Source organism: Hemiscyllium ocellatum, chromosome 13 (assembly GCF_020745735.1).
Source record: "Hemiscyllium ocellatum isolate sHemOce1 chromosome 13, sHemOce1.pat.X.cur, whole genome shotgun sequence".
Taxonomy (NCBI): Eukaryota; Metazoa; Chordata; class Chondrichthyes; order Orectolobiformes; family Hemiscylliidae; genus Hemiscyllium; species Hemiscyllium ocellatum.
In genome coordinates, this window is record NC_083413.1 from 6,626,590 (window position 1) to 6,639,879 (window position 13,290).

A 13,290-nucleotide genomic window follows, 5' to 3' on the forward strand; every position below is an offset into this window, starting at 1 on the left:
CACTGATCCCTGTGGAACAGCACTGGTCACCTTCCTCCATTTCAAAAAACTCCCTTCAATACTTCAATTGCAAAGTCAAAGGGCATGGATTTGGGAGTAATATACCAGCATTTGGAAGTTTGGATATAGTTCTGGTCACCACACTACAAAAGGATGTGTGGAGGATTTGGAAAGGATACGGAAATGGTTTACTAGGATATTGCCTGGTTGGGAAGGTATTAACTATGACGTGAGATTGGACGAACTTGATTTGTTTTCACTTGAACGTCCAAAGCTGAGGGGTGACCTGAAAGAAGTTTACAAGATTGAAAGGCATGGATAGAATGGATAATTGGAGTTTTTTTTACCCAGGGTAGAACTGCCCATGAAGAGGGGACATAGGTTTAAGGTAGAAGGAGATGTGAGAAACAAGTTTCTTTTACACAGAAGGTGGTAAGTGCCTGGAATGCACTACCAGAGGAGGTGGTGGAGGCGGATACAATAGCAATGTTTAAGAGGCATCTTGACAGATACATGAATAGTCAGGGAATAGAGGGATGCAGACTGCATCGAGGCAAAAGGTTTTTAGGTTAGAAAGGTATCAAATGCTGGTCTAGGGTCTGTTCCTGTGCTGTACTGTTCTTTGTTCTTGTTGGCCATGGATTGAGAGATGGTTTGCAGACAGGAAGAAGAATAGGAGTAAGTGGGTCATTGAGTGGCGTATCACAGGGTCCAGTGCTTGGATCAGTGCTATTCACAGTATGTATTTGGATTAGGGAATTGAGTGTAATATCTCTAAGGAGAAAGTGAGGACTACAGGGGCTGGAGATCAGAGTTGAGAGTGTGGTGCTGGAAAAGCACAGCAGATTAGGCAGCATCAGGAATGAGGAAGGGCTTATGCCCGAAATGTCAATCTTCCTGCTCCTTGGATGTTGCCTGACCTGCAGTGCTTTTCCAGCACCACACTATCGACTATAATATCTCTAAGTTTGCTGATGACACAGACAGGGTGAGGAGGATGAAAAGAGACTTCAGAGCTATTTAGACAAGTTGTACAAATGGGACATATGTAACAGATTCAGTATAACATAGAAGAATGTGAGGTTGTCCACTTTGGTATAAAAAAGAGGTGGCAGACTGTGAAAGGCTAATGTGCAGAGGGACCTGGGTCTGCGTATACACCAGACACTGAAAACAAGCGTGTAGCAGCAGCAAACACTTAGGAAGGCAATTTAAATGTTGGCCATTAATGCAAGAGGGTTTGAGTACAGGAGCAGGGATTCTTACTGCAAGTGAACAGGGCCTTGGTGAGACCACATGAAGAGTATTGTGTGCAGTTTTGCTTTCCTTGCCTAACAAAAGATATACTTGCCATAGAGGGACTGCAGTGAAGAATCTCAGACTGATTTTGGGGATGGCAGGATTGTCAGATGAGATAATGAGTTGCTTGGACCTGTATTCATTGAGGTTTAGAAGAATGAGAGGTGATTTCAGCAAAACTTATAAATTTCTGACAGAAATCTACCAATTGCATGTTTCTTCTGGGCAGGTTTGGGATTAGGGTTGGGGGTGATTCCAGAACACTGGATTGTGGTCTGAGGATACTGGGTAGACCATTTGGCACTAAGATGAGGAGTAATAGTTTCACTTAGAGGGTGGTGGATCTGTACAGTTCTCTACCACAGAGAGCTATGGAAGTATTTACTGAATATATTGAAGGGAGATATTGATTTCTGGATGCTAAAGGTGCTGAGGGGGTATGTGAAGAAAACAACAATGTGATGTTGAGATAGAAAATTAGCCATGATCATGTTGAATGGCCTGCTGCTATGTTCTATGTTTCTGCCTCCTAAGTCTTTACATGAAGTGACTTTAACCTCACTATGAAAGATTTTAATTGAGCATTTTGAAAATCTCATTTGATATAATAGATTTAGAATTTATGAAGAGTTATCACTCCTAGATATAAGTGCTGTTAATAGAAAAGCTGTCTTAAAAAGAGCTACAGTGATTAGAAAAGATTCTTAATTTTGTTTCTCTTTCAAATTATTAGTTTTATATTACAATTGATAAGTAATCAGATAGGGTATTGTAAACCAGACTTGCTGTTTTCAGAGTGACCATATGGATTGCAAAACCGTCTTTGAATGGCCACAGTTTTAACTCCTTCCCTGTGTTTTGAATGTGCTGATTTGAAGAGATATCATACTGAGGACCAAAAACTCTCCAGGAGTATGGGGAGAATGTTGACAATGGAGCATTCACAGGACTGACTTTTTACCTCTCCAGGAGTCTGAGAGAGGAGGAAGGTGTGGCAACACTTAAATTTTGTTGAACCCTTCATATAAGTGAATGTCTGAAAGTATTTGATGTGGAAAGAGACTTCATAAAGGGAGACTCTTTAAGACAACCTAAGAGTAGAGCTGAGAAGAGATTTTTTTTCAGACACTTTGCAAGTAAGAAGCGTAATATCAGAGCTGCCACTTGGCTGCCAATGCCAATTCCTCATTCCTGATGAAGGGCTCTGCCCCGAAATGTTGATTTTCTTACTTCTCGAATGCTGACTGACCTGCTGTGCTTTTCCAGCAACACATTCTCAACAACCACCAATGGTGTGTGTAAAAAATGAGGTCTGCATTGGTGTGTGATCAGGCAAGGATCATTAAGTGAAGAAAATCATGTAGTTGGAAGAAGTTTGCGAACATGGAGTTAAGCCTCAAAAATGGTGTGGATACTCTTTCAGATCAGCTGTTTTTGGGCAGGGCAGTACTGAAGCATTTCTGGATGTTGAGCAAAGCAGTAAAATAGTCTTCCAAAGAAAAGTCCCACTGGACTCAAAATGTAAACTATTTTTCTACCCACAGTTTTGATCAAAAGCTGAGCTTTTCAAGGACTGCTGATCTTATTTCAGATTTCCAGCATCATTTCCAGCAGTATTATGCTTTTATTAGGAAAATAGTATTAATCCATGCATCTAAATGTGGTATGTAAATTTAAAATTAGCATATTCAGCAGCTTAGTATAGTTCAATCAGTGAATAAGATATAGTCAGTAGATGTAAAGGGCCATCTTGTGGCACTGTGATAGTGCACACATCCCTGGACTGGGAGTCCTAGGCTCAGATCCCAGAGGTGTGTAATAGCATCCCTGAACAGGTTGATTAGAAATAAAGTTCAGTTTTAATTCCAGTTAAATGCTATCTAATTTGCATGAACCCTACAGAATAAGTTATCCAGATGTTTTACTGTTTCAAAAACATTATCCTTTCTTTCAGTATGTTTTTTCATTAAAATAATGCAGTTTTAAAAAATGAGAAACGCTGCATTGCAATGATTGAATACTGGTAAGTATTACTGTATTAACACTGAGAAAGGGGCGGCATGCTGGCTCAGTGGTTAGCAGTGCTGCCTCACAGCGCCAGGGATGCGGGTTCGATTCCAGACTCAGGTGACTCTGTGGAGTTTGCACATTCTCCCTATATCTGCATGAATTTCCTCTGGGTGCTCCAAAGATGTGCAGGTTAGGTGATTTGGTCACGCTAATTTGCCCTCAGTGTCCAAGGATGTGCAAGTTTGGTGCGTCAGTCAAGGATAATGTAAAGTAATAGGATCGGGGAATGGGTATGGTAGGATACTCTCTGGAAGGTCGGTGTGGACTTGTTGGACCAAATGGCCTGTTGCCACACTGTAGGGATTTGATGTATATTTCCATAAACCAGGTACTCAATTCTCTTTAGGTACACCTTGAAATGAGTACAAACAGAACACTGTTACTTGTGTTTGAATGTTAGGAGTATAGACCTTGGCGCATGCTTGTTGTGAACCCCTAGAGATGTGGAGTTACTTTTAAAAATAATATTGAATCTTGTACACTGCATAAATAAAATGCAACATTGTTGAAGCAAAATGTCTTTTCTGTGGGAGAGGCCAAAAACTAGCCATCTGAAAAAAAGAAATTTCATTATAGTGATTCTTAAAATTTCATTTGTCTGTATACACTTTGTCCTAGCTGTTCTTGTATCAGTTTAAACATCAATATTCATAATGGCAGCTTTCTACTTAACTTGTTCACATTCTCTTGAACTCTCAAGATGCTGAAGTTGCCACTGTGAGTAGCAGGATTTAACTCTCAAATGGCAAGTGTGGGTGTAAATTTATAATTGAAGCATCATGAGGCAAGAATGTTTGACATTAAAATAGGTCTAATTGCATCTGCATATTCTGCACTCTAATTGCACCTAATGATTATGCTCAGTCTTGATTCCCTAAGCCCTTCTAGCTCTGCTCCTTAAAACTGTTCCGTTTGACCAGATTTTTGGTCACATGGTCCTAATTTTAGATTAGATTACTTACAGTGTGGAAACAGGCCCTTCGGCCCAACAAGTCCACACCGACCCGCCGAAGCGCAAACCACCCATACCCTTACATTTACCCCTACCTAACACTACGGGCAATTTAGCATGGCCAATTCACCTGACCCGCACATCTTTGGACTGTGGGAGGAAACCGGAGCACCCGGAGGAAACCCACGCAGACACAGGGAGAACGTGCAAACTCCACACAGTCAGTCGCCTGAGTCGGGAAATGAACCTGGGTCTCAGGCGCTGTGAGGCAGCAGTGCTAGCCACTGTGCCACCGTGCCGCCTAATTTGTGCCTCTATGTCAAATAGGTTTGGTAAAGTTCTAGTTAAGGAGTTTGGGACTTTTCCACCACATCAAAGGTGTTATATAAATTATTATTGTTGACTCTGCGTGTGCAGGCAGCACGGTGGCTCAGTGATTAGCACTGCTGCCTCACAGCGCCAGGGACCCAAATTCGATTCCAGTCCCGGGCGATTGTCTGTATGGAGTTTGCACGTTCTCCCCGTGTTTGCGTGGGTTACCTCCGGGTACTCTGTTATCCTCCCACAGTCCTAAGATGTGCAGGTCAGGTGAATTGGCCACGCTAAATTGCTCATAGTGTTAGGTGCATCAGTCAGAGGGAAATGGATCTAGGTGGGTTATTGGGCCAAGACCCTGTTTCCACACTGTAGGGAATCTAACCAAAAGAAAAACTCCATAAGAGATGAAAAGCTGAAAAGATGGGCGGCACAGTGGCCATGCTAAATTGCCTCTAGTGTCCGGGGATGTGCAGGTTAAATGGTTAACCATTGGAAATGCAGGGATTGCAGGGGGGGATCTGCGTGGGATACTCTTAAGAGGGATTGGTGTGGAATTAATGGGCCGAATGGCCTGTTTCAACACTAGGGATTCTATGAAACGCACTCATTATTCTCTGCATGCAGTTTGTAAACCGAGATGTTGTTGACTCAGTAGTTTGAATGTATCATTTCACCTCTGGAATGTGCTAATGTACAATTTATCTCTAGGAATGGTGTGGTCAGACGTGAAGAGACTGTGGTATGATGGACTTGAAGATTTTATGGAGGAATCTCGAAATCAACTCAGTTTTGTCATGAACTCGTTGTATTTAGCAACATTTGCTCTCAAAATTGTGGCACATAATAAGGTAAACAAGGGAGAAGGGTGAGTCTGGTTCTATTTGGATGTGAGAACTGCTTACTCAGTGACTGAAAGGACATGTTGCAGAAATTAAATAAATAGAGGAGAACCTGATTATGAAGTTACCTGCACAAGATCACTGCCCATTGCAAGTATTAAATAGTCCGTATCCTACCTACTGATGGACAAAAGGAAACATTATACTTTAATTTGCCTTGTGAGAACTCCAGTCAATAATTTTAATTATGTTATTACCCCCGCTTTTAAGTATCTTGCTTTGTCCTTTTCTTCAACTGTTCCCCGCCACTTCTGTTTCCTCTCATTACACACCTTACTCAACAGTCAGCACATAATCTTGTTACTAATGCTACACAATGCTGCCAGTGGAGAAAATGCGAGCATGGTTTTCGTTTAGACTTTTGCTCACAGGTCAGAATGGCAGTCCACGTTTGGGGAGTTTGTTTTCCTTGGGCATGATGGCATATTGGTCAGCACTGCTGTCTTATTGTGCCAGGGTCCTAGGTTTGATTCCAGTCTTGGATGTCTGTCTGTGTGGGGTTACTATGTTCTTCGCTGTGTAGGTTTCTGCTGAATTCGAAGAAGTGCAAGTTGGGTATATTGGCCATGCTAAATGGGGGTGATGCGGTATGAGCTGGGGAGTTGGGTCTGAGAGGGATACTCATCAGAGGATCAATGCAGACTCGATGGGCTGAATGATCCCTCTCTGCATTGTATAGATTCTATTCTGTTCTATATCAGAGAACTCTGTTTCTCTTCCCACCGGTGCTGCCAGACTTGCTGAGTTTTTCCAACTCTCTCTGTTTTTGGTTGAGGTTTCCAGCATCCACAGGATTTTGGATCTGTATCATCTGAGCTGGCTGATGGGCACCAGCAGGGGACACTGATGGGGAGGCAGCTCTGGGGAGGACCCCTTAACCTTCTAAATTCTAGAGAATGAAAGCCGAATTTGTTTAATCTCTCCTCATCACCAAACGCCCAAAGTCCAGGTATCATTCTATTAAACTTGAATTGAACTCCCTCCTGGATCACAACGTCCCTCCTAAGTTGTGGTGCCAAGATCTGCTCACAGTGCTCCAAGAGGGATCTAACTAAGGTTTTGTATAACTACAGCATAATGTCTGCATCCTAATACTCCAGCCCTTTAAAGGTTCCTGAAGAAGAGCTTATGCCCAAAACGTCGATTCTCCTGCCCCATGGATGCTGCCTGACCTGCTGCGCTTCTCCAGCAACACATTTTTCATCCCTTTAGATATGATGGCCAGCATTCCATTTAGCTTTCTTGATGATTTTCTGCACTTGTTCACGGCATTTTAAAGCACCATGCACCTGAACTCCCAAAGCTCCTTAGACATCCATTGTATTTAATTTTGTGCCCTCTTAAAAATAAAAAATATCCTGATATGTCCTTTTTTGATCTGAAATGGTTAACCTTCCACATGCTTATATTAAAATCCATCTGCCACAGCTTTATCAATTCACCTAATCTATCAATATCCTGTTGTTATTTTGTACTCATCATCTACAGTGCTGCCCGATTTTGTGTTGTCAGCAATTTTGACTTTTTATGCCATTATTCAAGTTGTTATAAATACTTTGAATAATTGAAGTACTAACACAGATACTTGTGGGATATCACAAGTCACATCTTGGCAACTGAGTACTTATCCATTATTCCAACTCTATTTCCCGCCACTCAACCAATTTCCTATTTTAATAATTTGCCATCAATTCTTTGGGTTTGGACACTAGCTAACAGTCACTTGGGTGGGACTTTGTCAAAGCCTCTGGAAGTCCATATAAATAGCATCCATCTTTGTCACCACTTCATAGAAAACTCTGAGAGGTTTGTCAGGCATGCCTTACCCTTCCTGAATCCATGCTGACTCACCCAGATTGTCTGTAATTTTTTGAGTGATCAGTTACCCTGTCCTTGATTATAGACTCTTAACAGTTTACCAACACAGATCTCAGGCTAACTGGCCTGTAATTCCCTGGTTTCCTTCTATCACCTTTCTTAAAGAGCAAAAGTGGCATAAACAGATTTCCAGTCCAGAGGTACATCTGAATGCAGGAACCTTATCAGTGCCCTGACCATAATCTTTTATTATGCTGTCCTTGCTCCTTTGATACTTGTGGATGGAAACCATCAGGTCTTGGAAATTTGGCATTCTTTCTTCCATTACCTTTACCATTATTCATGATCCACTTCAGTTAATTTTACTGAACCCTGTCCTAATCATGTTAATTTCTTTGGGATTTGCAACTAGATTTGAAACTTGAAAGAGTTCAGAAAAGATTTACAAGGATGTTGTCAAGGTTGGAGAATTTGAGCTATAGGGAGAGGCTGAGCAGGCTGGGGCTGTTTTCCCTGGATCGTCGAAGGCTGAGGAGTCACCTTATAGAGGTTTCCAAAATTGTGAGGGGCATGGATAGAGTAAATAGGCAAAGTCTTTTCCCTGGGATCGGGGCATCCAGAACTAGAGGGCATAGGTTTAGGGTGAGAGGGGAAAGATATAAAAGAGATCTAAGGGGCAACTTTTTCACACAGAGGGTGGTACGTGTATGGAATGAACTGCCAGAGGAAGTGATGGAGGCTGGTATAATTGCAACATTTAAGAGGCATTTGGATTAGTATACAAATAGGAAGGGTTTGAAGGGTATGGGCCAGGTGCTGGCAGGTGGGACTAGATTGGGTTGGGATATCTGGTCGGCAAGGACAGGTTGGACCGAAGGGCCTGTTTCCATGCTGTACATCTCTATGACTCTGTCATTTCCCCTTGGCCATTAATAATGTCCCCACTCTAAGCCTTCAGTGGGCCAATAGTACTCTTCACTACTGCTTTTCCTTCATATAATTATAAAATGTCGTCTTATTGTCTTTTATGCTCCTCTCAAGTTTCCTTTTATAGTTCTTTTTTAGCCACTCGCTTTGTAGCTCTTATTAATCTTTGTATTTGTCCTGTTCTGTGGGATCTGTACTATTGTTTATGTATGTGTAAGCCTTTCCTTTTAATCTTATGCTGTCCCTTACTTCCTTAGATGTCCATGGCTGTTTCTGAATAGCAATAAGTGTTTCTGTGAACATCCTCCACTGTTCCTGGGTTGTTTTGCCAGTTAGCAGAGCTTCCCAGTTTGCTGTGGACAGTCTCTGCCTCATCCCATTTAAGTCTGCCTACTTAAATCCAAAATTCTAGAATCTGATCTTTGCTTGTCTCTTACAAGCATTGCGTGGATCTCGATCATGTTATGATCACTATTTAACAAATGCTCACAAGCGATTAGGTCACTAATTAAATTAAGATTTTTGCTCACTACTGTATCCAAATAGAGTACCAAATGCTGGTGGAAGTGGTGTCTGAAAATAAGACATTGTGATCACAATATGGTGGGCACAGCTTAGGTTTAATTTATTTGACTCTGAAGAAAGAAGGGGAATATTTTTGAAGAAAATTGAATTACCACTTTAAGAATGCTCCTGCTCTAAGAATGCACAGTCCACTGAAAAATGAAAACTGATAGTAGCAACAGGGGAGCTTCAGCACTCCATAGTCAAATCTTCACCACGAGGTTTGTGGGAGAGCTAAGATATTTGAGTTAGCTAGAGGAAGAGAAAATGCCAGCCACACGGAGAAAAAGACAGAGGCCTTGGTAAATGGGAACTTTAGAAATAGAAGCAGACATGGGCAGTTCAGCTGCTCAAGCTTGCTCCACCATTTAATGTGAGCATGGCTCATTTCATCTACGCCTCAACTCCACATGCCTGCTCATTCCCCATAACTCTTTAGAGGACTGCAGGAAGCAAGGAAGGCACCACAACTAAATTTACAAATCCCTGAGAGAAAGGGGGCAATCTTTACAAAAACAATACAAAGACCAGAAAGAGGAAGCAAAGGAGTTTTTAAATAACTGCAGTTGTCACCTCTCAAATACAAACTTAAATGTCATTACGAGAAGACTTGTCAAGGCAAAGCTGGACAGGACAGTAAAATGCCGGAAAGGTAATTTATACCAGGGCTACAATATTTGGAATACCCAAAAATTTTATTTTAGCCGGACAAGAAAGAGTTAAGAGACATTTGAGGAAACGTTAAGGCAGAGGAGGATGTCAGAAGAAATTTTAGATTTCGAAGGACCAGCACTGAATAATTAAACCACATTTTCAACAGGAAGATTTATAAAGGCTAAAGCCAGAAAATTTAAAAAAAATTTTCTGAAGAAAGTGTATTGTGCTTTCAGTTGTGAAAGACAGGATAGTGTTCATTCAGCCTCTAAGGAAGTGGGAAAACTGCATCTTGGCTACAGAAAGTGGGCAAACACAGTGAATGTTTGAGAAGGTATGACAGTGAAATAGAATTTAAAAGCATGGAAGCAGCAAATTACTGCAAAACATAATTTAACTGAATTTTTAGAGATTTATTAAGGAATTTGGTTTGTTTTAATTGCTGTAGAGTATTCAAGGAGACAAGTCGACAAATTACAATATTGTTGTGATACAGTACCTATCAATGTTTACAACTGAAGTCAAACAACATTGATTAAACAAAATCATTTAGTCTCAAAGAACAGCAGAACAAGTGGTACTAAAACGCTGCAAATTTAAAACCGCTTCATTGTAATAAGAATTTCTAAGTGCACTGAGGGAAAAAAAAGAGAAATATCACTTCTACAAAGATTCAAAGTCAGAGATGGACCAGAAAGAACATAAAATGGGATATGAAAACAGAAATTCCTGGAGAAATTCATCAGGTCTGGCAGTATCAATGGAAAAAAAGCAGAGTTAACATTTTGGGTCCAGCGACTGTTTTTCAGAACTTGTAAAATTGCAAGTTAATGCAATATTGTGTTTTGTAGGTCCTATAGCAGATGATGCTATTAATTTCTAGAATACTAAAGAGAGCTTAACTTTCAGGTCATTGTCATAAATATTTGTTAATTACTTCAGTACAAGAGCAAATAGCATTATTGAATGAACAAGATTCAGCAGAAGCATTCAACTTCTAGGATAATCTGGGGATAGTTTGATAAAAAGTATTTACAGTTAGTGAAAAATATTGAACAATGAGCTTCAAAATGAGAATTCATAAGAGACAGATTTGTTGAAACGCTTGATGAAACTTTGACTTCATGCACTCAGTGGTAGATTTAATTTTGAAGCAGACTGTCCAATAATGTGGGATCCTGAGAGAAGAATAACCTTACCTCAGGAGAGCAACAGTATCTGTTCATTTTATAAAGTATAGGTACTCTAAAGATGCATGTGACAAACCAACATGAAGAGTAAGCCAGACAGCAGGTGCTAAGAGTCATTGTCAGCTCTGTGAGACAAAAAAGTGACACAGGCAAAGACAATGTCCAGCCATGAAAAACGAATGCTGTGTCTGTAAAGCTTTAGATCGCTTCCAGAAGTTGCACAGACATAAGACAGTTTCAGGACAGCAGAAACGTTGGTCTCACACATGCACGTATACACAGTAGAGCACCCATTATTATTCAAAGAAAAGTTGCCCTCATCAGGTGACATACTTCCATTAGAAAAGATGCCAGAGGTATTTTTCAGTGAACTTGCTGTTTTGAATGAAAGTGCTAATTTAATCAAGTTAACTTTCACGGACCTTATTTATGTCAATGAATATCTTGTCAATTTAAAGCTTGATACTGGAACAACTGTGAAATCCGATACCATGGCTGAAGAAGCTAAGGTTACAATCTACAAGAATAAAAGTATATGGTCCAGGTGAAACCACTCCTAAGGTTAAAGGCATGCTACAAGAACAACACAAACGGTGTACAAGAGTTGAAAGTACATAGATCATAGAACAGTACAGCACAGAACAGGCCCTTAGGCCCATGATATTGTGCCAAAACTTACTCCTAATGTAAAATATAGTAACTCAACCTACGTACCCCTCAACTCACTGCTATCCATGTGCACGTCCAGCAGTCGCTTAAATGTCCCCAATGACTTCGCTTCCACCACCTCCATGCATTCACAACTCTCTGCGTAAAGAACCTACCTCTGATTTCTCCTTTATACCTTTCTCCTAATACCTTCAAACTATGACTTCTCGTACCAGTCAATTCTGCCCTGGGGAAAGGTCTCTGGCTATCTCTGTGGTTCACAGTTTGCACTCTTCATTTTTGAACCTACAAACATGCCCTGACCTCAACATCCTTGGAGTAATTTAACTAGAAACAAGAGAACAACTGCATGAAAAACCAACCAATCAGACAAGGAGCAAACAGTCAAAAACTTCATTGTGTTTCCTATATTTACAGCAGAACCCAAACTGAAGACAGAACCTGATGAAATTACTGATAAGGGCGTAAGAGAATGGCTTCAAAAGATCATAGAATCATAGAGATATACAACAACGGAAACAGACCCTTTGGTCCAACTCGACCATGCTGACCAGATATCCGAAATTAATCCAGTCCCATTTGCCAGCACTTGGCCCATATCCCTCTAAACTCTTCCTATTCATGTACCCATCCAGATGCCTTTTAAATGTTGCAATTGTACCAGCCTCCACCAGTTCCTCTGGCAGCTCATTCCATACATGCACCACCCTGTGCGCGAAAAAGTTGCCCCTTAGGTCCCTTTTATATCTTTCCCCTCTCACTGTAAACCTATGCCCTCTAGTTTTGCTTGAACAAAGTAGAGTTGAGCTGCACATGAGTCCATGGAAGCCAATCCAGTTTCCAAAGATTTAGGACCTCATCAAAAATAAGTTATTACCTCCTGGCCTGAAGATCCATGACACTGTGAAAAGTTTGCCTGTTTTAATTAAAAGTGAATTGCGTGGTCCAGCAGTCAAGATCATTGCAAAGACAAAGCTACTTGTTTAACTAAAGCAGCTCTAGTCCCCTGATGAACATTAATGAGATTAAAGGCTACGGAGCAAATGGTTGAGTCGACATGGTTTTTTTTTTGCAAAGGGAATTCAGGAGATTAAAGATACTCTATTTAAGGTAATGGCCCAATAACATGGTCTGCCAGAGCAACATCCTCTCTAAAGGATATCCAAGAGATTAAACATCTACCAAAATCAAGAATCTTGATCAGAAGAATCAGAATCAAAATGAACAGTGGTCCAAGAGAAGAGCTGTCATTCTTCCATATCTGAAGAGAGTGCTTTTAGGAAGATTGTGAAGTCTCCTGCATTTGTAAAGTCAATGACCTTTGGGGAGCCTGGTAGTGGTAATTGTAATATATAGGATTAGGTCTGATCCTCCATTCAGTGTGATCAAGGCTGATCTGTGGCCTATCTCCATATATTTGCCTTTGACCCATATCCCTTAATAGCTTTGCTTAACAAAAATGTATCTATCTCAGATTTAAATATTAACAATTGATCGAGCACTCACTGCCTTTTCTGGAAGAGATTTCCAAACTTCTACCATCCTTTATGTGTAAAAATGCTTCCTAACCCCTTTCAGTATGGTCTGACCTTAAGTTTTAAACTATGATCCTGAGTTCTAGAAGCTCCAAACAGTGGAAATAGTTCATTTTTATCTACAGTCTCCTGTTAATATCTTGAAGACTTCAATAGGATCATCCCTTAACCTTCTAAATTTTAGAGAAAGCAGGCCTAATTTACATACTCCCTCCTCATAACTTAACCCCTGAAATCCAGGCATCATTCTTGTAAACGTACATTGTATCCCCTCCAATCCAACCTTACTTAGGTGTGATGCCCAGATCTGTTCACTCCAAATGGGGTTTAACCAGGGTTTTGAATAGCTGCAGCATCACTTCTGCAACTTTATGCATGAGTCCTTTAGATATAAT

General features: G+C 40.7%; 1 protein-coding gene across 2 annotated transcripts in view; it reads left to right on the forward strand.

The window, feature by feature from the left end:
• The window catches only part of trpc1 (transient receptor potential cation channel, subfamily C, member 1), a 93,073-nt gene that overhangs the window by 49,875 nt on the left and 29,908 nt on the right, over positions 1–13,290 (forward strand). For both annotated transcript variants that reach the window (XM_060834512.1, XM_060834513.1), the window contains exon 8: positions 5,348–5,487. In XM_060834512.1, coding sequence (XP_060690495.1) covers positions 5,348–5,487 — 140 coding nt within the window. The remainder of the gene's footprint in view (positions 1–5,347; positions 5,488–13,290) is intronic.